At 33.6% G+C, this 23,531-nt stretch overlaps 1 protein-coding gene across 4 annotated transcripts; it reads right to left on the reverse strand.

The window, feature by feature from the left end:
- Positions 1 to 220: 220 nt before the first annotated feature.
- LOC142972245 (annexin B9-like) lies at positions 221 to 21,632 on the reverse strand. Of its 4 annotated transcripts, none has more exons than XM_076113175.1 (9): positions 21,353 to 21,632; positions 20,162 to 20,719; positions 17,557 to 17,733; positions 11,950 to 12,154; positions 7,429 to 7,508; positions 6,832 to 6,904; positions 3,965 to 4,138; positions 3,308 to 3,489; positions 221 to 2,882 (listed from the first exon to the last, which is right to left on the reverse strand). In XM_076113175.1, exons 1-9 carry the CDS (start codon positions 21,368 to 21,370, stop codon positions 2,826 to 2,828), a joined length of 1,524 nt encoding a protein of 507 aa, XP_075969290.1. In that variant the 5' UTR covers positions 21,371 to 21,632; the 3' UTR covers positions 221 to 2,825. The 4 variants fall into 4 exon arrangements, with proteins under 4 accessions (XP_075969290.1, XP_075969291.1, XP_075969293.1 ...); XM_076113176.1 differs by having other exon boundaries at positions 20,570 to 20,719; positions 21,353 to 21,630; XM_076113178.1 differs by lacking the exon at positions 20,162 to 20,719 and having other exon boundaries at positions 21,353 to 21,628.
- Positions 21,633 to 23,531: the final 1,899 nt, after the last annotated feature.

The raw sequence follows: 23,531 nt of genomic DNA on the forward strand, positions 1-23,531 counted from the left end.
TTTGTATTCTAGGTAACTTATGTGCGAGTGTTCTTAGACATGTTTGATGAAACTCGGTTGAGCCGTAAAAAAGCTGTAGGGGGTTAAAGTGAGGGGAGGCGAGGAAATTTACTCGGTTGGGGTCTCAAATAGCTTCGTATGATGAGAAAGTTGGTTGTTGGTGGGAATATTAGGACGGCGAAGTGAAAAGGTTGGGTTGGCGAATAATAAAACGATCATCTAACTTACATATCATTTATTCGATTAGACATTTTAAGTGTATAATAAAGTATACAACATCGGACATTCAGGCTCAGATAGTTGTTTCACAACTGTAGGCACATTTGAGATTTAGGCACACTCACAACAATATACAAGGCAAATATAACATTTAGGCACAAAACATTTATTATGGTGACAAGACATTTGGTTATTCGTGTTTGCTAGTTATTTCTCTCTTCTTCCTTGTTTTGGAAGGCAAGTTAAATTATGGCTCCGACTTTCAATTTCAAACGTTAGTTTAGTTTAGTTTTTATTTAACTTTGACACTCGTTACCAGTCGTTAGTCAGAAGCTTGAAAATGTAACAACCAGTCTTAGCGAGGGATATCGTCTTATAACCCAAACTGTGGAGGTCCAATAGAATTGTAAAATATTGCATTCAGCTGTATCCACTGAGACAGTAAGCCGGCTTCAGCATAGTTGGCTAGGCTGATAAGTAAATACTGTCTCATGTTATATCGAAAGAGTGAAAAAGACATGTCGTATTTAAATAACCAAATGCAATTTCACCATAGAACAGTATAAAATATTACCTAAAAGCATTATTTACTAGTTATATAGATCCAATATTTTTATAAATTGAAGTAAATAAGTATATTTCTGTAAAAATGAAATTGTTGTAAAAAGCGTGTTTTTAAATTCTGCCTTATTATTATTATCTTAATATGGGTGGGAGATTTATATAAAACATGCGGAATACAAAGAGTATTTTAAAACAATCAGTGCTTGTATGTGTTACGCAAAAAATGAATAAAAAAAAAGAGGATATCCGTTGTTTTTTTTATTGTTTAATCAACTCAAAGGACTTTTTTGTATTTTTTTTAATACTAAACTTTCATTGAATATCTTTTTGACAGATAATAAAATCTAAATTGATTTTGAAAACAAAATGTGTTTCAATTATTTTTAACAAGTAAAGTATAATTATCTTTTCAATAACAATAATAATATTTATGATTAAATGCAATGACCATTATGTTTACAATTAATAAAATAACTAATAGTAACTAGATATTTCTATTTAGTAACTAATCAGTATAAACAATGAGAGAAGCTAAACACCCTTAAATTGTAAAGAAATGAAAGCCTTATCTATATTTCTTCTTTAAATCTTAATCCTGTTCTTAGGCGCTTATAGCTTGACAAAAAACATGCGCATTTCAAAGGCAAATGACATCTTACAGTAGTGCAATTCTCAACAGTCTGTACTATCGGGTATCGAGTTTGACATTTATAATGTACTGCAAAAAATGGTTCCAGCAGCGCCCGCTAGAGGCGCTAAGAGCTTTCATACGATTTTTTCGATAGCTAGCCAGTTGTCGATAGTCGATAGTGGTAGAGAATTGCGCTACAGGTACGAATGCAACAAACGCGGTCGAAACAACATGCATTTTGCAAGAAAATGTGAAATAATTTGGATGAGCTGACTTTATACAGTTACCCCATCGTGCGAGATCGTTGCGCTCATCGTATAATTCGTCTACGCAATTCTATATCCAAGAACACGCGATGTAGTCACTGCATACGTGTATTGCGTTTGTATCATGAAAGATAATGTTCAAGCCTTAACGCTTTATTATAGGCCTTAGTTACGAAGTATTTTATATAGTTATATTCTCAATAAGAGACATTTTAGTACACTTTCTGGGGCATTTCATGTTAATTGTAGGCTTCATTCATTTATATTGAATAGTATAAGACACGGTGTAGGAATCTCGTATAAAACATCTTATAATATCGGTGCGTATTGTAAAAACAGTCAATTAGAATTGTACTCTTTATAAGGCGTAGTAAAGATCTATTAATGTCCAAGAATTTCAACACAACAGGTATCTCATCATGCTTTTATTATTAAAGTATGCATTTTCATAGCCAAAATGTATCAAAATAACGTATAATTTTTTATTAAGATCTTTCTTTTAGTAGGAAATTTTAGGATTAAAAAAAAATTGTATATAAATGAAATGAGTTCAACTCAAAATAATAAAATTTTCAAATAACTCTACGGAGATTTTTCGATGTCAGATCAAAGGGACGGTTTAATATTCGATTCAACAGAGCAATGTAATATTTGCCAATAATCATGTTCGTAAAAAATAATATATTCTTCTTAATACTTTATCAAAGTTTGACGATTTTAAAATCATGAAAAATGAAGTGATAAAATCACTCACTAAACTTATACTTTTTTTCGTGCAAAAGCCACTTATTTGCATTATACCGGTCATTCACACTCACTCATATAATATAACGAAGGCATTATATAATCTGTGAAGAGTCATATCGTTCATTACTAGTAGAGTTTTGTGAATGAACGCTATAATAAGCGGTAAATATCGCTTCATATAAAGAAAGTTGTCTTTAAACTTATAAAGCCGTTTGGCTAACAATAAAGCAATTAATTCTAATACATACTCAAATAAAGTACGTATACATTTAAAACAGTACAGAACTTATATTAACGCACTATACGAAATGAGGGTGAACATCAATAACATTGAGATTTTAAATATAACGTATGAATCTTAATGTAGGTGTACTTGAGAAGCATTATAAGCGATGATCTTAGTAGAGGCCGAGAAGACCTAACAGGCACTTTTTGTAGTGGCCGGAGCAGTCGCCCTGGAAAAAAGAAATATGATATTTTAGTAAAAAAAATATAACATGAGGTGAGTTTCTTATAGACTGGTTTATTGTTTTATTATAGCTACTCTGTTTTATTAAAAGGCTGGTTCAAAGTTTAATACAATGTGAAATACAAGTTTTTACCAATACAACAGCCTTTTGCTTGGGAATTAAGTCAACAGTACCTATACTTAATATACTAAATCATCTGTTAACTTAATTAAGATTTTTCACTTCATCGTTTTATTCGAGGTTATTTGACAGCTACTTCTTGCAAGATCTGCGAATACACAGATACTGCTTACTTTTTCTTTCTAGTTCGGACTTTGCAATTTTTTATTAGCTTGTAATCTTAAAGGGACCTATGTTTTTACTATGCCTTATAAGTCGGCATATAAAGTGCAAAAAGTTACAATTCCTACCTCTATCCAGCTCTGCAGCGACTCGCCGTACTTGCTCTGGAACATGTCAGAGATGTCACCGAGGTCGATCTCGCAGCGCGTCACCATCACGCGGATGAGCTGGCGGTCGTTGGTGCCGAGACCCTTCATCGACTTGTGCAGACGTTCCGCGAAGAAGAGCGGCTTGTTGCGCACGATTTTTACTGAAATGTTGAACAATAATACTTAATATACAGAAATTATGAATTGTTTTTTGAGTTATTATTATTTTACTTTAGAAACCAAAGTCAGCTTACACTAGGTATAGGACATTTAAGGAACCAGAAAATCGCTGGTAATAGGTAGTACATGACTTATTAGAGTTATAAGTATTTCGAAATACCCACTCTTTTGAAATACGTTTTTTATTTGCTTTAGCATTTACAGCGTTTTTGAAACTGCAGAAGTATAAAATTAAAAAAACACCAACAATAAAGAAAAATCAGTTTCAATGCAGGTAAATAAATTACATAACCCTATCATTCGTCACAGTTGTGCCAGCTGTACAACTGTGACGTATGATACGGTTTTGATATCTTTCTTTTAAGAGTTAAAATACTGTTGCATAATAGCCTTTGTTTTGCCTTGTCTTACAAGCGTTTAAAAAAAATCATGATAAAAAAATATAATTAAACATACCAATAGCTCGAAGCGCCTTCTCCATATCTCCAGAGAACTCAGCCTTGATAGCATCATCGATGTCATGTCCGGTCAGGAACTGGTACTCCTGGAATATCGCCATCAGCTGCGGGAACGACCGGGAGCAGAGGACTGCGTTGAACACAGACTCGTCAGTGCCGAGACGGAGCTCACCTGAAAATAGGAGACAGATTCGGTTAATTTAATTTTCATTGCCAATTCTATTAGTAACTCTCTGTGAGTTATATAGTTTTTCTAGGAATTTAATTTGTGTGTCAGTCAGAGTAAGACTTAATTTCATGCTTCGGTTTTAGGTTTAATTGATGTCTTTAAATAAGCAAATGATTAAGGAATAACACTAGACGATTTTATGAGATTTCTATGTCAAAGATGAGTAACTAGTTAATAAGTACCTAAATATGTGGTTATCGTAAAAGGTATTTTTGCTTAAATAGCAATATAAGATTTTTATTACTTTAAAGGTACATACTTATAGTATGGTTGCTCTATCTTAGAATACCTACATATACCTACTACATGTCAACTTTATTCTTAATTCTGATCACGTGATACTTATGAATTATTTATTTAAAAAATATCAACAATCATCGTTGGGAAATCCCTATGATTCAAGCATAACAAAGAATTTAACACGCTGTACTGACGTACGAGTGACGTCACAACATTATTCATGGCCCATAAAAAAAACATTTACACATGTTTGGAGAACCTGAGTAACGTATTGTTAATGATATGAGTCAAGGATGATTAGAAGATCAATTCTAAATAGGATGTTAGTCATATTGAAATGTTTTTAGTAGAGTGAGTAAAGTTATGTAATTGTGAAAACAAATGTTTTATCAAAATCTAAGTAATGCAAACCTACTTTATCATCTACGGATAAACTTAAGATAACATGATAATGATAATTCCGGAGTCAAAATTAAAGACTTTGTAAGAGAAATTACAATTGAGTTGATTATTTATTGGACATGCTAAATTTTGATTATCAGAAAGGGAATGACTGTTTTATCAATAGGAGATAGTCAAAAGTTACTTCGTCGTATCTAAAGTCGTAACTGTGTGAGCAAAATAACTAAGAAAATTTTGACCTTTTAACTATAGTACACTTAAACACTTATATCATATTTCTATAATACAGTATAGAAATATGAAAGAAGTGTAGTACAATCGTCCGTACATTTTGTGCCAGAACCATTTTCAATACGAACGCACTTGAACTTTGTTACCTTCACACATTTATGTATGTATGTGTGATATTTTTGTTCTAACAACCTTGTTACAAGATACTGATCTCAATAATAATGAATTGACATTTAAAACTTACTTTAGCATACATTAGAGATTTTTAATAGAGATAAAATGTAATATAAAATTAATAAAATAACAAAAATATATCCTTAACACATTTAGATTGAAACCTTTTATACAAAAAAATGCTGAAATCTCTCTTTTATAACATTACAGCTTGATCAATTATTAAATTACTTATCACCTCTTGGTACCTCCAAAAAAGTATCATATTACGTCAATCTGTTCATAGCAACAGATTCGCACATGTTACGTTTTAATAGGAAAAGTAAACAATCTGGTTTGCCACATACCGGACATGTTATCAAACTATTGAGAAAATCCCAACAAGGTAGGTATTTAAAAACTTATTCGAGTCGCGTAAAAAAAAGATTATTTTGTTTTTATCATCATATTACTAGTAGTACTTTTTTGAGTAGATGCTTAAAGGAAATCGGTGTTACCACTTCAAAACACTATCAGATTTTGTCGGTAAAATAATAACGCATTGAATTTACTACTCTATTCTGTTCCTATAGAGCTCTATTCGGTTTGAAGTGTATCGGCTTGTTGTTAATGGTTACATCATAATTTCAGAGTACATTTTCATGGAAATATAAGTGTTTACATACATTACATACTCATTAGATGTGTATGAGTAATGCTGTATTCATAGGCGGTAAAATTGCTTTTAGTTCTTATCGAAACTACATGAAACCTACAAATAAACAGAAATTATGATAGGTGATACCTATCTATTATTATATTATAGACATAAAAGTAACTCATATTTTAAATCTAAAATATTATATGGTGTGGTTAGTGGTCAACTTAATGTTACAGTTGTTCAACCTGTCTGAAAGCGGTATCTATAAAATGACCGCGCCAAGTGTTTCTTAACTTACAGATCGATTGTCGACCAGTGAGCTAACTTACTATGAGCCCCATAAAGTTTAAAATGTGAGTATTAATGTGTAAGAGAAATAGGATATTCTGTACACCCCTCTGGGCATATTTGCGTATCTACAAAGTGGAGTGCAAGATTCGGTACAATTCAAACTTAAATAGGTTAGTAAACGTATCCTGTTTGGAACAATAATCAGCGGTGGTAACAAAATAAGTAGGTAACATGATATATATTCAGGTTTTCCTTGTATTATAACCGTATTACCTAAATAACTGTATTACAGTTGTTATTAATTATAATATATATAATTGTTGACGTAAGAGTTAGTAAACATTAATTCATACACCTACATAATATCACGCCTGTTATACCCGAAGGTGCAGGCAAAGGTGTATGGAAATTAAATGCAATAGGGAAAACCATGAAACATGTTGTTTACGAATGTATAAGATATCAAATTTTGGACTACTTTTGAGAATAATCTTATATTAATTTACCAGGAAATCGAATCCAGGACCTCGTATACAGTAGTCGGTTGCACTACCGACCGCGTCACAGGTATAATTCATATATTTGTTAACATGCTATATTTAATATGTATAATTTAATATTTGTTCAAAGTAAGGCTTTTTTTCTGCTTATAACTTACCAGCTTGGAGCAAACTCCTAGCATCTTCCCTTGCCTTTTCTTGATCCACGTGGAAATCTTCAGACCTGTTACCCTGAAAATATTAAATAAGATTTTCAATATATGATACTATTAATAGGCTTGTGCTGTTTGGTGTGGGACATATCATTATTTATTGGTGGTTATTCGTGATTTTTATGCTTCATATTTCAATATTGAAAGCCACTATAATTTAATTTTATTTGATTAGTTATGGAATAGGCTATCAGTTGACTTGTTGATTTAACTAGATATATTACGTGTTTATGCTAACTAGTCAATAAAATTATAAAGACCACATAAAATAAATTCCCATTAATCTTCATTTAAATAAATTTGATTGCCAAGGTGAATTCATATTATTATGACGATAACTCATTTTTACCGTCAAATAGTTTACAAAACTAAAATGGCATCAATAATAAACTTGTGATCATCAATCATCAATCAATATTATAAGTCGATTTCATCACCAAGTCGCAAGTGCAACTATACGTCACGATTGACGTATTAACCATAACGTCTATCGGGACGTCATTGTACACGCCCACGCGTCACGGATGAGTAATAAAAACGTACCATAGACAATGATGTCATGAGCCTCTTGAAGTTGCCCGATGTGTCACCGCGGAGATCGTCCTCGAGAAGATTGCCGTAAACTGTAATCAAAATAAAATTATGTAAAGATATAAAACTACGTGGTTCTAATCAATTGTCTGTTTGCGATAAACTCAAATTAGTTTTTACTAATAGACAGACGGATTCTCTTGGAACGAAATTGTACACAAAACGGTCTCTACATAAAAGTTAGTACGATTATGCATATTATGTTGGTTGCTGCCCAAAATTCCAACATTTTACTTCCTCGGCTATGTACTTAGTACTAATATAAGTTCGTAATCAAATGTTTTTTTTACAGATTTTATTATACGATCTTGATTAGCAAAATAATGTATTTAATCTTTACTCTACTTAGTATGTTATTTACGATTACAACGTCGTAAAATAATCTCTCACATATTTTTGAAGCGATTTTCTTGTACTATGTATAATGGCAACAAAAAACTGGCCTTAATGTACATTGTATACACGAAGGCTGTATCTAATGATCGGCGATGTAAAAACTGTTGATTCATAACAAGCCGCCTACGAGTCTAGCGGTAGGATGACGTCACAATTCACTATTACGGCATTACGGTTCGATATTTGGCAGTGGACCAAGACATAGTTCCGGCTGCTAATGGACGAGCTTGTAATACAATACTGGGTTGTTTTTGAGAGACGGGGGTTGAATAACATTTGGAAACCTTGGGTAAATAGGACGTAGATTATAAGCATTGACAAAAGAATTCAAACCGTCGAAATTGTTCATATTAGGAACCGATATCGCTCCTTAATACATACATATAAAAAATCATGCCTTCTTCTCATAAATGTAGGAAGAGACCAAAGAACGCCTCTTTCCTCCTAATGTTACCTAGGTTCTTCAACATCCATACATCTTGTCTTGTCATACATATCGCCACTTAATATTATACAAATGTGAAAGTGTTTGCTTGTTTTTTTATACGTCGGAACCAATTTGATAAAATGAAAAATTTATAGATTACATCCCGCAGGATGACAGGCTACTATTTTCAATAAGAAATACCTTGCTGACAAAGCTGCGAATTGCGATCTGTTTATACTCAAAAGCCCTATGAGGGAGTGGCAACTAAAATGCAATGCATAGGCTTTTTGAGCCACGAACAAAAACTGCAGTAATTCTACCTGACGCCACCTTAATCATCTGCAATAGATGAATATAGGCCAATGATAACAGTTTATTCTATAGTGTAGTTCTAAGTCGTAGTACCACAGGGAGTTTGCATAGTACGTATATAGAATAACAGCAAACACGTTGTATTTGATCTGTGACAAAAGATAGCATGCCACTGTGTGTTGTGTGAACGAACGGAAGTTGATATACAGTGATTATAAATAAATGTTGACTCATCATAATACGAATATACTTTGTGGTTGACATTGCATTCGAAGGGCGACTGTTTGTTGATCTTTTTTATGATTCTGTTATAAATCTCTTTCAATGAATATTTTTTCTTTAATAGTAGAATTGACAAAGGAATCAACCTGTATTTCGTAACTAAATAAATATTTTTAAGAGTCCGAGCCAAAACTTAAACAGCGTGGTGGGCTCAAGGCTTAACCCTGCATCATTTTGTGAGGAGACCATGCCCTGCAGTGAGACGGTAATGAATTCTGATCAAATTCTATCTAATAGGATACTTTTCTAATTACATCTTTTTGTACGAGCGCAAAAAAAAACATGTATCTCGTGTGAAGAATATCGTGATACCGGAGACCTCGTGTAAACTAAAATACTTGAGCCGCATAATTTACATTTGTACGTCAAAAGATGCCTATTTTAGGCGCACGTGTAGGAAACGATTCATTAGTCAGATCATATCTCCGAGGACAAGTAACTTCAAGTTTCATACCATTTAAGCAATTTCATACTAATCTCATATGCTCAGTGTAAAGATTGCTTCTATCCTGTCCTACATAGCTCGTAAATAATAGATAACCTAAGAGTCCTAGACACCCCTAGACGTTAGCAATCGTAATCGGCGTGTGTCAAGGGCGATCGACCATCGTTCGATATGTTTTCGTCTCTCGAACATTTAATGTCGGTACGTGTACTAAATGTCGATTTTTCCACGGTCATTATAACTGTTGAGAAACCGGCCCCTAAGAGCAGTTTTTTTTAGCAAATTTCCTCTTCGTGATTTTTTTTTTTTTTTTTTTTTTTTTTTTTTTTTTTTTTTTTTTTTTTTGTAATTAGGTAATGTAGGTATATAAGATTTTTCTTTCTCTTGAGTATAATATCTGGCCAAGACTTCGTGAAAGTGATCAGACATTTTAGTATGAACAGCTCATAATACATTTTGTATATTTAGCGAACGAGACGTTAAACATCTAAGGTAAGACTATAAAGATACTGTTACTGGCCAGTAGGAACAAATTGAACATAAGGACGTAGGTAAGCAAAATTAAATAGCTATATTGTCACTATTGGCAACACTATTTGCATAAAGAAGTGCCTACTAACTGCAAATGAATGTTAAATTTACTACCGTATAAACAATGATTGATTCGAAACAAGTAGAAGCATGTTTCCCTTTAATTTTCCTTGAGGTAAGGGAAAACACGTTACTATCATTAAAATTTTATCCCTGCACGATACGTTAAATAAACGATGAAGATTTGTTTCGTTTATTAACTTCAATACCTTGCCATGCCCAACGTTTCGGCGCAAGTTGCACTCGCTGTGGTCGCAGCGATGGTCCAAGGTAAATTACATGTTCGTTTTAATTCCCGTATCTTATTTAATATTGAACATGCAACGCGAACGTTTAAAAGTTATGATCTGCAACACGTCTCGTAGCTATTGTTTACTGCTCTAAGAATAGTGTTGTGTGTGAAACTAGCCATATGACTTATGCAAGCTTTCCAAGCATTGATGGAAGAAAGGCGTGTTTCGTTTATTTATTCTTACGACTTTTATCCACTGAGTAATTTTATTACAGTCAAGATAAGCAACTAAAACATTCTAAGATAATGACTATTTTGTTACCAAAAGACTCCGATAAGTTTTAAAACAACTGAACAGGAATATCCCAATGATAAGAAAGGTCGCCGAATAAATCCCGGGGTATCTTAGATTTGGTTATACAGGAGGAGGCACAAGCGGCTGCCTTAAGACTAAAAGCAAACGGGCTATGGCAGCAGAACCCAGAAACAACACACACCAAAATTCTGCAATGTATCTTGAAGGAAATACCACTTCTCGATGCACCTACAGATAAAACGCCATGTCACCACGTTTTTGACAGAAGATACAATATCCAACTCAAAGAGGAATCTAAAGATGACTCTGGCATCAACGAAGTTAGGATATACACTGACGGATCCAAAACCGCATTTGGTACAGGAGCCGGCGTCTTCTCGAACGATCTAAATATCAAAATATCAGCCACCCTAGACAAACTAAATACAATCTTCCAAGCAGAATGTATAGGAATCACTAAGGCAGCACAAGCAGTCGCAGCCAGAGATGTCAGAGACTTTAAAATAAAAATTGTCTCGGACAGTGCATCCATGCTACAAGCCTTACAAAATAACGTTATAACATCTGCCCTTGTTCTGGAATGCCATAATGCGCTCCAGGCTATTGCACGTACGAACACAGTTACCCTGCAATGGATCAAAGGGCACAGCAATTCAATGGGAAACGATGCAGCTGATGAACTAGCTAAAAGGGGATCAAATGGAACAGTACTTGGACCGGAACCACTACTGCCTATCCCCCAAGCACAAATTAAATCTTGGCTGAACAGAAACACCGAAGCGAAACACCTAAAAGAATGGAACAACAGCAAAGGTTGCAGGCAAACTAAGGCTGCAGTTCCGGTGGCACCTAAGAATCTTGCCCGCAACCTTATCAGTCTAAAAAGGGACAAAATACGCAAGGTAATAGGAATCCTAACCGGCCATTGTCCCCTAAACAAACATCTATGTACAATAGGCGTGACGGACAGCCCTCTGTGCAGAGGATGCATGGAGGCAGAGGAAACACCACAACATGTACTAGTGGAATGCAACAGCGTGGCGGACCAACGAGCGCGAACAAAAATATTGACAACAACACTCCAGGAAGCCTGCAGCAACTTGAAAAAGCTACTGAAGTTCTGGGAAGAACTAGGATGGCTGGAGTGAGGGCGAATCAACGCAACAATGAAAGAGGGTAGATACACGCACAAAGGCCCATTTAAGAGGCTAAGTGCGGAAAAAGCCCAGGAAACCTAACCTAACCTAACCTAAATCCCGGGGTATTTTGTATGACGCCTTACAAATTTTAATTGAGAAGTAAATTTTATTACATTATTGCTACTTTACATTTTTTTTTACTTCGATGTTATGTTTGTCTCAACCCCATAACATTAAAATTCTTTTTCATTAGTACATTCAATCATTTAAAAAAGTTCTGACTTTGTTCTTATCTGTACCGCAAAATTATGAGTACATTAATAAAGTACTTACTAGCAGTGTAGGCTTGTTTGATGACGTTGATCTCATGATTGGACATAGTGCACATAACTTCGATAAGCACATCCTCATCCGTGCCTATTCCCGCGATGGCATCATGCAGTTCCTTGGCATAGAATTGAGGAAGAGGAGTCATCAACGCCACAAGGAGGTCTTCGAACTTCCCGCTGGTTTCACTCTTCAAGTCTGAGACGAGATCCTGTAGACAAACATACGGTGAGACTGGTTTGTAACAGGTTGTATGCAGATGTGCCGTACGAAGCGACCTTTATAAACCTGGTTCTTGTTGCCGTTTGCTTTCTTTTAATAGATAGAGTACGATATTGTGAAGGTCAAATATGCACATGACAAGATGAATAACAATAACTCACGAAAACAGAAGATACTTATTACACTCAATAAGTCCAACAGTAAAGAAAAAAAGAAAGAAGTAAGAGACGCAAAAGATATGAAAGGTATACTGAAGAAACCGGAAATCTCATAACTATATCACCCTTTCTAGCAAGACTGTAGGATCGATGATACTTTTAAATTTGTAACTGCCGATTATTAGACGAACATTTTAAAATATTTTTTGCTTCGTAAAACGTAACGAAAAGATAGTTGGAGCGGAAAAACCGTACAAAAAAATGTCTCAAGTACATGTTATTGTAGTTATAATTTGTTGCATTAAAAATAAACAATTTCCCCGCAAAAGAATTACAGAGGTGATGATGAAAGTTCAAAGAAAAACTTATTAGAAGAAGCCAAGTTATGAGGAAAAACAGCGAACACATGTGTTCTGAGAAAACCCCGATCGATAGCATTACGGCTCATTGGACGAGTAGTATTGGCACAATATCATTTCGCCCGGTGCCAATTTCTCACGAGAAAGAAAACTATAGAGTGAATCATACTTTCTTATGAAAACACTTTTTGTGCATGGGGAGTTCCATTGGCATTGGTTATACGCCAATAATAATATTGGACAATCATCGCTATTTCAAAATGTTCACTCTGTTTCTGCTCTACTTAAATATAACATACTACATAATAATATGCAGATTAGAACTTGTTTTATCACTTTACAGTAAACAGGTCAACGGCAATTCGAACGTAATGCACCAAATTATATTATTTACATACACATCTGACTCTAAAAAAAAATATTGATATAAATAACGTTAGTTGCTGTATGCTGAATTTTCTTTTAAATTAATTAAGTATTGTCTATCCATAATGTAAAAGATTATTTTCAATAGGATTATCTGTAATGCTATTTTTTTGTTAAGAAATAAAGATGATGTGCAAAGAAAAATATGGATCAAATAGAACACGCCGAGTGTTTTGTGCTACAGTTGATTAACCAAGCGTAAACCTAGTTATTATGTAAATGTCAAAAGAATTGTCGCGACAATTTGTTCACAATTATTGTTTTCAAAGGTCCGCTTGTCGCAGAAGTTTTAGCAAGTCTATAACAATAGTAAACAAGAGTCATTCACTCACGATATTCTAGATAAAAGTGTGACTGCATGTTGGAATGTTGCCAAATCTCAGGTTATGTAATTTCGAAAGAAATGTTGCAAATGCTCAACAATCAAATGTCAGTTAAACTAGATTTAAATATGAACGCAGTCTTTTTGTATTTTTTTCGTCGTTCAGTATAATATGAATTCGTTATCGTTAACACTGTTGGAGAGGCTAATTAATTCCTAATCAAATCGGTATGTAGTTATTAAAACCGTACTCATGTACAATCAACATAAAATGTAGTCCATTGCTGCGTTTTCGCTGGAGTATATGATAGCAACCTTATCCATTTGCAAATTATATTATTTGACACTAAGTAGTTATCGCGACTGTGTATCACTAATGTCCGGTATCTGAGACACATTTAACAGTAGTTTATCTATTCAAACTGACATTTCAGCTGCAACGCTAATGAAAAGATAAACTACCGCTAAATGGAGGTACTCTTACTGTAATAAGCTAAATGTAATATGTACTGATAATAACCAACATTGTTAGTTGATTGAAATGTCAATATACATAACTCATTACTAACAAATTACATTAATTTATCTTATTTACTAAGAGGTAATACTTATCTTTGACTTGCACTATTGTTATCAGACACCGGAATGCACGGATAAGAGAACTATTTTACAATAGGCAAATCAACTTAGTAGCTACTAAGCTACTATTTATTAAGATAATGTAATTATCTACAGTACCGTTGAGATTATCAAAAAAAATCCAAATTGGCTATAATATATGAAGCCGATGCCTTTCTATAGACTTCTATACTTACCTTTTAATAATAACAAGAAAAGGTAAATCCATAAATAATTTAAAGCATATTCCTTAACAAATTATTATGGACTGATTCTTATAACTATCGTGAAGGAAATTATTATTTTTCAAGAAATTCCACTAGCAATATATACTATTAATTAGGTATATGAATAGTTCTACGATTCATGTGGATATGGATATCTAACATATGTATACATTTGTGCAGGTCATGGCACATACTAAATGATATCGTGCGATATAGACTCCAAGGTTAAACAAAGCATAGATTCATAGAGGTACCTAGTGCACATAACACGACATTTATAAAACCTAACATTTACTTATTTTCTATGACCTAGAACAACGTGAACACTTATTTTTTTGCATAAATGTACTTATAGCGGTACTTTACGGCTGCTCTAGTGTTGAGAACTGTCCGATTCTACCATTAGTCAATTACGAACGCATAAATTAAACACAACTACACTGATTTTGAGTGACATCTTTCAGAATTTTTGATATTTTTTTATGTTTTCAAGTGCATATGTTGTGTACTTCTCACTACTTCTACAAATCCACTACACTTCTACAAATACTTCGAACATGCCTTAGTAAATATGTTAGAATAGAAAAACAATATGTCGAACAAACAACTTAAACGTATCATTCAATCATCAGTGATATTGCTGGTTATAATGGTCTTCATAATGTTCGATAAGTACTACGATATTGACTGAATTATACGTTGTGGATAAAGTAATAACTTCTGTTAATTAAAAGTCTAATTGAAAGTGATGTTAATCAGTTAATGGTTGACGTTTAAGTAATTGGTAAGCTAAAGCCTTGGGGACGGAGACAGCTGTAATTTTTCATAGGCGTGTCCAGACGACAAAAGTTTTGATGTTTACATTATTTCAGTAGTGTCTCGAAAAATTTTATAGCGAGACGATACAGTAATTTTTCTCTTACTGTATTCTTACCTAAAAAATCTTAAGCATATGATAATATGGACACAATATGCCACATTTTGAGTGTTGCAAAGTATGAGGAACTACTTGATAGAGTCTTTAAATCGGAATTCTTTATCTTGTTTTTGTGGTCTTCAGAAATGAGTTCGATATGGGAAAAGAATCAACAATAGTGAATCCATTGGACATATTTATGTATATTAGTCTCTATTTGTACTCTACTTTTTCAACCATCAGATACTTATAAAAATGTATGTAAGGTCTCGCTACAATCATTTGGAAAGCAAAACTTGATTGAACGAATGAACTTGAACTTCGATCGCGACAACTGGTACAACTACAATACCTACAATCATACAGGACAATAGATTAAATAAATAACTATAAATAATGTTTCATTTTTATTTATTTTTCCATTGTATTATTTATAATGTAATACCTAATTGAGATAAAATAATATAATTTCATGAGGGAAAAAACACACCTATAAACCGATAGTTGTATTTCATCAAAATATTTCTACAAATTTGGTGGATTGTTATTCGATATAATAACTATGTTTTAGGCTTTAGGTTTCAGAATATTATTTAAATCGTAAGCACTAATCACATTGTTGCATTTATTTGCTCTACTTCCCGTTCACTACAGAACAGTTACACAATTTTCCTTCCTTTAAACTTTATAGTCCATCAACTTAGCAGAGTCTTGTATGCAAAGTTTACCGATGGGGTAGAAACCTATACTAAATTGAGAAAATTTAGAACAGCAGGTTTATGCAGCGGACGGAGGCCTATACTATAATACAGCTACTTTATTTCGAAAGTACATAGAATTATAGACCTATACGTATAGATAAATTTTATTATGCTGAGGCTTTTCATTTCTTAGGAAGAAATCTGACTGAATCTTTTCTACATTTGCTGTCAATGCATATACCGGATAGATTAACCGAAACTTATGCAGCTGTGTTATAAACTATTCATTTATAACTTTTTATCGGTTTCAATTCAACGGTATGACTTTTTTGCCTTTTTTCTCATAGATAAACAAAAATACGTTCATTGTGACACAATTTTTGGTTCACGTGATTGATTCTATAAAAGTAAGCCTTTATGGCCTCAGTCAACAAATTACTGAAGGTTTTATCGTAACAATGTAAACAAAGACATCTAGATAACATCTTTATGGTAATGTGGACATTTTATACCTATTACCGAGCACTACACTACTGCGGACGTTGAAGACTACGAATACTTATACGCCTGTTCGTAAAAGAGTCTTTACTTGCGAATTCGCGTGAAATATTTCTCGGGATTGACACAATTGGCATATTTATATCCCTTGTGTCAATTTTAATTAAAGTTATGTGTCTTTTCGAGAATCTATTCAGTAAGTTTATAGGAAATTAGCTTTTAATTGTGGTTTCGTCTGCTTGAGTACTGAACCATGTTTTTAAAACATTATTTACGAAAGATTTAATTATAATATATGGTACCACACCAACTTCCGCTTTTCCTAGTTGAATAAATTATGAGACAAGCTAATACACTAGCATCTTAATTATAGTACGAAGCTAATGAGACATTAATTGTTTAATAACTTACTGTAACTAGCTTCATACCTACTCGAATACGAATTATGGCTCAGCGTGCAGATTGTTATTTGTCCTCAACTTTTATAATAATAACCTAAAAATATTATTTTATAGCCTAAACAGGATACTGTTATCGATAATGAACTAAAATATAAAATGGCATTCAAATAAAATATTCAAAAACCACATCCTGTATATACTGTGCATTATTATTGTTTTGATAAAATAAATCTAGAAACAGACACGTTTTAGCCTATATTGTATACTTCTTAATAAAATAACTTTTTCTGTTTGGTGTATTTATCATTCCCCGTTATAAATAAATTATGGGCATCGCGTTTCATCCTATAGATCATGCGTCCGGTGCAGATTCTGAAGGTCGTTAATTTAAAATTAAATATTGATATTGTTATATTCTGTTTATAGGATGTTTCTTTACGCTTATGCGTTTTAAACAATTCGATTTAGTATTATTTTCCTTTTTTTCTTATTTAGCACTTTCTGTAGAAGGTATCTACTTATAACACTTCTCAGCTGAACTTAATTTAATTATTATTTTTTAAGAAAATACTAGTAAGTTTAAAATCCAGTTACAAAAAGTGACGATAGGTAACGTTAATAATATAGGTATCAAATAACATTTCATCGCCACAGCTGCAAATGCCAAAAAAACAATAATTTCTCAATGCAATGAAGTAAAAAGAGCATTCCAGAACCGGCTAGACATCCTTGAAAAACCTGTATTATAATTATTATAAAACCTACCTTTCCATACAGCGTCTTGAACTCGAAAGCGATGCGAAGACGTTGTTCGTTCGTGCGTCTTGAGAGCACATGGATGATAGACTTTTCGTCCGTGCCGAAACCTTTCATGGCCTTGCGGAGTGTGGCCGCATCTTCACGAGGATCGAAGGGGTTGACGGGCACCACCGTCGGTTTCGACTGCAAAGGAAGCTTGTATTAATTCGAAGTACTTTAACGGTTGATGGATAGTTACCATTTGATTATAAAATTCGGCTTTTTAAATAAATATAAGTACTTAGTTACAGAAGACAAAGTTTTTAAAAAAAAATGTAGTCTACTCATGTCGAAGTAAATAATCAAATAGGTAAATATATAACAGTATATCCATCACCGATTGCAGAAGATCCGTGCAAACTACGTTGTATACCATTTGAATATAATAAGCAGTTCTCTAGTTTACTTGCTCTTTGTAACCATAATTCATGGTGAATATTCATTTAGTTAGGGTATCTACTGTGTTAAATGTGTTACATTTTTACTCTGAACCGCAGTAATATTACGTGACAGAATGTGTGCCACTTTTTACAAAACAAACGTGGCGTGTTTTGTGAAGTGTTTGACCAAGCGTGTGCATCAGGCGCAGTGTGGAACAACAAAGAACATAAAGAAAATCGTACAGCATTCTACAACAATAGCACATCTAAAAGAACTAACAGACAACAAAAGAAATATGCAAAATAACACTGCGATCTATTTTAGACCTCTATTATTTCTCTTCAACTAGTTTTAGTCAGCTCCTTCGCCGTCTAGACTAGACCAACATCAATAATCTAAGTGCTTAAATGTGTACAGAGCAATTCAGAGCTTGTTAACTCCAGTTATACGTTTGCACGATTGGCTGTCAAGTGCATGACACAATTGGAACGAATTCGTAGCGCCGAAGGAACACATAAAAGAAAAATAAATACCGTATAACGAAACGATTTGAATCCTCGACGTATACCAATTGAAGGTCTATAGGCACTGCGCATACTGGAATTTGATGTTACAGAGGACATATTAATTGTAGGATTTACTTTGAGCGAACGGAAAATATGTTAGCACAGTCACATCACTATAACACCATAACACTGAAGGTTTAATGTGGAGTTGAGTTGAGAACAAAGGTGTATTTAGAGATCACTACATCCATTGTAGCGGGGACCAATGCCAAGACTGAATCGTTGGTTGCTTTGATAAATGTACGGAGAGGCGAAGTGAGCATAACGATGTAATTGCCGCAAACTGTTCCTTGAATAGAGTCACAGTAGCAGTAGGTACGACGCCAGTCTTCTGTTAGATTGCCTGTTGCGCTCTCTACGATTTTTTATACAATTATTTTTGTTTTGAAATATGAACGGAATATTTACGTAGTTTTATAGATCGTAAATCGTATTGCAAACACCAAGACTTATTGTATTACCGATTCGGAGTCTACAATACAATAAAGGTACCAATTAAGATATACCTAGGTAAAAATACAGCAACAATGCATGACAGTTCAAGGAAATTTGACTTGACAATTGTCCTCAAGTAACTTTTTCTGGGGTTCCTTTTCTTTACCTTAAGGATAGTTTGGTATTTTAATATGTTACAGCAACTGTTTTTTTCGGTACTGTTTTCATATTGTTATTTCCTTAACCATGTCAATAGGTAAAGACCTCGGAAAATTGATTGTTGACCATTAAAACAAAGTTATTACAATAAATAATTTGAAACCTTGTTTGATTGTATTGGGGTTACATTCCATACACAAATAAAGGTTAATCAAACATTTACCCAGCCATTTTACTCCCCTTTAAAGATACCATGTGTTAAAAGAAAGAAAAAAAATCTGATGTATTGAAAATTATTTACTATTTCACCTATTACTGTCCCACTACTGGGCAAGCAACTCTTCCCAAACTTAACATACCCAAAATCTGGATATTAAGATACAAAACAACACTAAAATTAAAAATAAATAACCAGTAGCACAAAACTACAAAAGTATGAACATGCAAAGCAAAAGAAACAATTTTCTATGAATCATGCAACCTTAAAAAACATGCAAAGAAACTGTTTTGCTTATCACAATAAATAGCTTCATAAAATTAGCACATAAGGTGTACATAATAAAAGAAAATTCACCTAGCAACTTTGCTGATATTCAAAAATGTAATCCTATTCCTGGCTAAAATCCTGTTGCAACTTTAGTTTCTTCTATTTTGTAATGTCTCTACTTTTAATAGCTTAGATGAATGAAAAAAACTGTGTATGTTACCTTCCATATTATACAGTGAAATGGGGTCATTTTTTTATGGATTTGAACTGTCTGACTTAAGAATGCATTCAGGTGCAATAGTCAATGAAACCAGTATATCATAATCTGTTAATTTTGATGGTTATAGTAAAATTAATATTGTATGATCAACTATTTCGGCATACTGGCACATCAAAATAATATACAAATAGCAGATCCACCTACTTTTACACTTTCAACAATCATCTAACATACTTTTAAAGAGACTTAAAGCATACATAGCATTTTATGCAACAGGATCCATTACCATTAAGTTGCAAGGTTAATAAAGCTGTTTCAACATACCTTCGGTGTTTGAGGCACCGATGCGGACACACCATAAGCTTGCTGGCTATGTATAGGTGACTGATTATGTGATGAATACCCTTGGTATTGGTTACCTTGTGGGTAACTTTGGTTAGCTTGCGGATAGCCAGACTGGGGTTGTTGCGAGTACCCTGTCTGAGCTGTGGGATATCCAGTTTGAGCAGCGGGATACCCAGTTTGAGCAGTGGGATACCCAGTCTGAGCTGGGGGATACCCTGTTTGAGGTGCTTTTGGATACCCTGTCTGAGCTGACTGGGGATACCCTGTTTGAGCAGCTTGAGGGTACCCCTGAGTAGGGTAGCCTTGAGCAGTATTTGGCCTGGGATAACCCTGATTAGTTTGTTGTGTTGGATATCCAGAGCTTTGAGGGGGATAACCCTGTGATACCTGTGGGTATCCCGGTGCGCCACCAGGTGCTGATGGGTAACCCATTGTTGGCATGCCAGGCATAGGCATTGGATTCCCAAAGGACTGTGGGGCGGTGTTGCTAAATCCAATACTATGGTAGTATTGCTGTTGCGGGTATCCTGATTGGCCCTTAAATGAAATGAAAATGAATATCAATTCATGGCCTGCCTGTTCAATCCAATAAGTAACAAAATTTGCTTATTTAATCAAATCATTACATTTACTTTTTTATCCTTCCCTATATTCTCAGTTAAGTTAAACAGAGAACAATCTTATTTCTAATTTAATCCAATTTGTTTACAAACCTTCATGGTTCAATAAACTTTCAATAAAAAGTATTGAAAGAACAAACCCAATATTGAAAGAACTTACACCTGATAACATTTAAACAATTCCACAGTACTCTTGAATAATAGGAAATTGGTTTCTCATTCTTGAGTTTCTTCCCTCAACTTCGACGCAACAAAGAACAGTAAATTAAAAATAAATTTACTAATGTTGTCATGAAAGTAAAATAATTTAGGCGGGAATATAACTTTTTTTTTAATTTAAGAACAAAAGCATTCAGCCAGTTTTAACTGTTCTCAGTTCTATAAACACGTTTATTGTGATAAACAAAACGATGGAACTTTTTCTATCGCACCGGCCAGTCATAAATCCAAAACGATCACACAAAAAACGAAATGCAGTGCATTAGAAAAATCTGGCTAACCATAGCACCAAAACTAAATCTACCGACTGCGAGAAAAATTAAAAACTTACCTGCTGGTAGGGATTCATTTTGTTAATGTCTGTCTGAACGATAAATTAACACAGATTATAAACTATTTATATGGTGTTTTATGTGACTAATATCACACGCACTTGATGACTAATTATTGCACCACAACCACTGGTTACGAAGACTGTGTGAATAGCAACTGAGTGATGACGTGAGCTATTTTCCTCCACTACTCTATAAAACTACTTTCGAGTTTTGACGGAAGCGTAAGCCGGGTACAATGACGTTACTTGACCTGCTCTGCTTGACGTCTGTCCGTTTGACAACCAACCAAAGGCAACTGAACTCGCTATCGGTGTTGTCATTTAACAATTCGCAAGATCCAATACATTTTTAAAATATACATACATACATTGGTTAATAATATAACAAATAATATAGCAAATATATAGCTCAAAACTAATAATTTAATACTGGAATAATAAATAAACGCTTAGTAATGTTAAATAGATATTTCAGTATAAATTAGAATACGTTTAGTTGTTATGGCTGGCAACTTCGTTTTATGTCAGTTCAAAACATTTTCAAGATCGGTGATTGGCGGTAGTTTCACCATGCTGCTCTCTAGCGGATATTATCGAAACTAATCGTTCAATGCGGGAAATGTAAGAGTTAAAAAAGAAGCATCCGTACACAACAAAAACTAACAGCTTTTAGTTGGCAAATTAATGATATTTGAATTTATTTTTTCTTACTGAAAAAAATATAATATATTCATATTATTTTTGAAGATAGATACGGTTGCAGTTGTAAGCAAAAAAAAGATCAATTAAAGATTTTAACGTTCCTATTATTTTTTTAATTTGAAGAAATCATTAAATCTTCAGTACTGCAGCCTACGGTATGTTTCGGCACCAGGATTTTTATATAAAACCTCAAAAATATATCTAATTATTTTGATCGTTTCGTCCGATACTCTGTTTTCCTTACATTTGTTTATTTTTTTGGAAAACTTAGATGCATAAATAAACCGTATATAATAGACCTTCTGTCTTGGAGAGATGCAATGATAATACGAAATAAATGCATATAATAAAAGTCGATGATAAGATAAAGTCATAAAAACGTTTGACTTTTGCAATGATAATATAAAGACATTATAATAATAGGTATGATAAAACCAAAGATGCTGTTTATAGATAAGTAAGAGTAAGATAAATTCTGCACTAGGATAAATCTTTTTATACAGAAAAAGTACACACGAACTAGGTGGGTATTAGATATTATTATTATGATATCAGTTTAGTTCCGTGTGAATTGAGCCTACAAATTTCACCATCCTGTGCAATGATAGTATGTATTCAATTTTAACCTACACATTCGTAAGTAATCAAGTAAGTACGTAATCCACGTAGGTTTATGTACCGAAATGACCATAACAAACTAAAGATTATTAGGACTTAATAAAACTAAGACTTTAGAGATTGAAGTTGTATCAAAAACAGTGTTACTTGTATTCGTTTTATTGCATTTTCTACCGAGTTTAAGCCAATAAATAGCTATAATTAGCTACATCAATTTCAGCAAGTCATTGTGTGCCAATATTTTGCACGATAGTGGCGTATTTCTGATAAGAAGGTTCCTATAAATAACATAATAATTACCGTTTAAAAATATTATATTAAATATTGAATTCAATAAAAAAATACCTACATAAATACCCCAATCCAGTAAACTTGATACACAAACATTGTTCAACATTCATAGTCACTTTCCTGAACCTACCGAAGCAAAATAGAGAAGAGTTTGCATAATAGTTTGGAATCAAATGACCGTGTGTGAAAAAAAAAAAAAAAAAAAAAAAGAAAAAATTCGATCTGACCTGATTAAAGGTTAGAGTCATGTTCTCGGCAGTCGAATTATGCCTTCTTAAGGGTAAAGGGACAATGTTAAGGGGCTTAAGGTGCCGCGCTGTCCACTTTTGCTTTGCACAATGTTCTAAAATAAAATATTTATAACAAACAGGAAAACGCTGCTGCTCTCAGGATTGTCTCGGTGGAACACCTCTGGTGTTTGTCTTGCATTTTATCTATTAATCTACCTTTTTTACCCTGGTGGTTAACCTTTCATTTACAAACAGATGAATTAAAAACTGTCACATAAATTACCGATTGTTTTGTCTGAAAACTTCAAGTCATCTCATTTAATTAGGCATCTAGA

The sequence above is a fragment of the Anticarsia gemmatalis genome, chromosome 4, assembly GCF_050436995.1.
Source record: "Anticarsia gemmatalis isolate Benzon Research Colony breed Stoneville strain chromosome 4, ilAntGemm2 primary, whole genome shotgun sequence".
NCBI lineage: Eukaryota > Metazoa > Arthropoda > Insecta > Lepidoptera > Erebidae > Anticarsia > Anticarsia gemmatalis.

Excerpts from the sequence above, each read along its gene's own strand:
- LOC142972245 (XM_076113175.1), bottom strand. Across the intron at positions 12,155-17,556 it reads TCAAGACGCTGTATGGAAAG|GATCTCGTCTCAGACTTGAA; the intron begins GTAGGTTTTATA and ends GTTTGTCTACAG. Across the intron at positions 4,139-6,831 it reads TAGGAGTTTGCTCCAAGCTG|GTGAGCTCCGTCTCGGCACT; the intron begins GTAAGTTATAAG and ends TCCTATTTTCAG.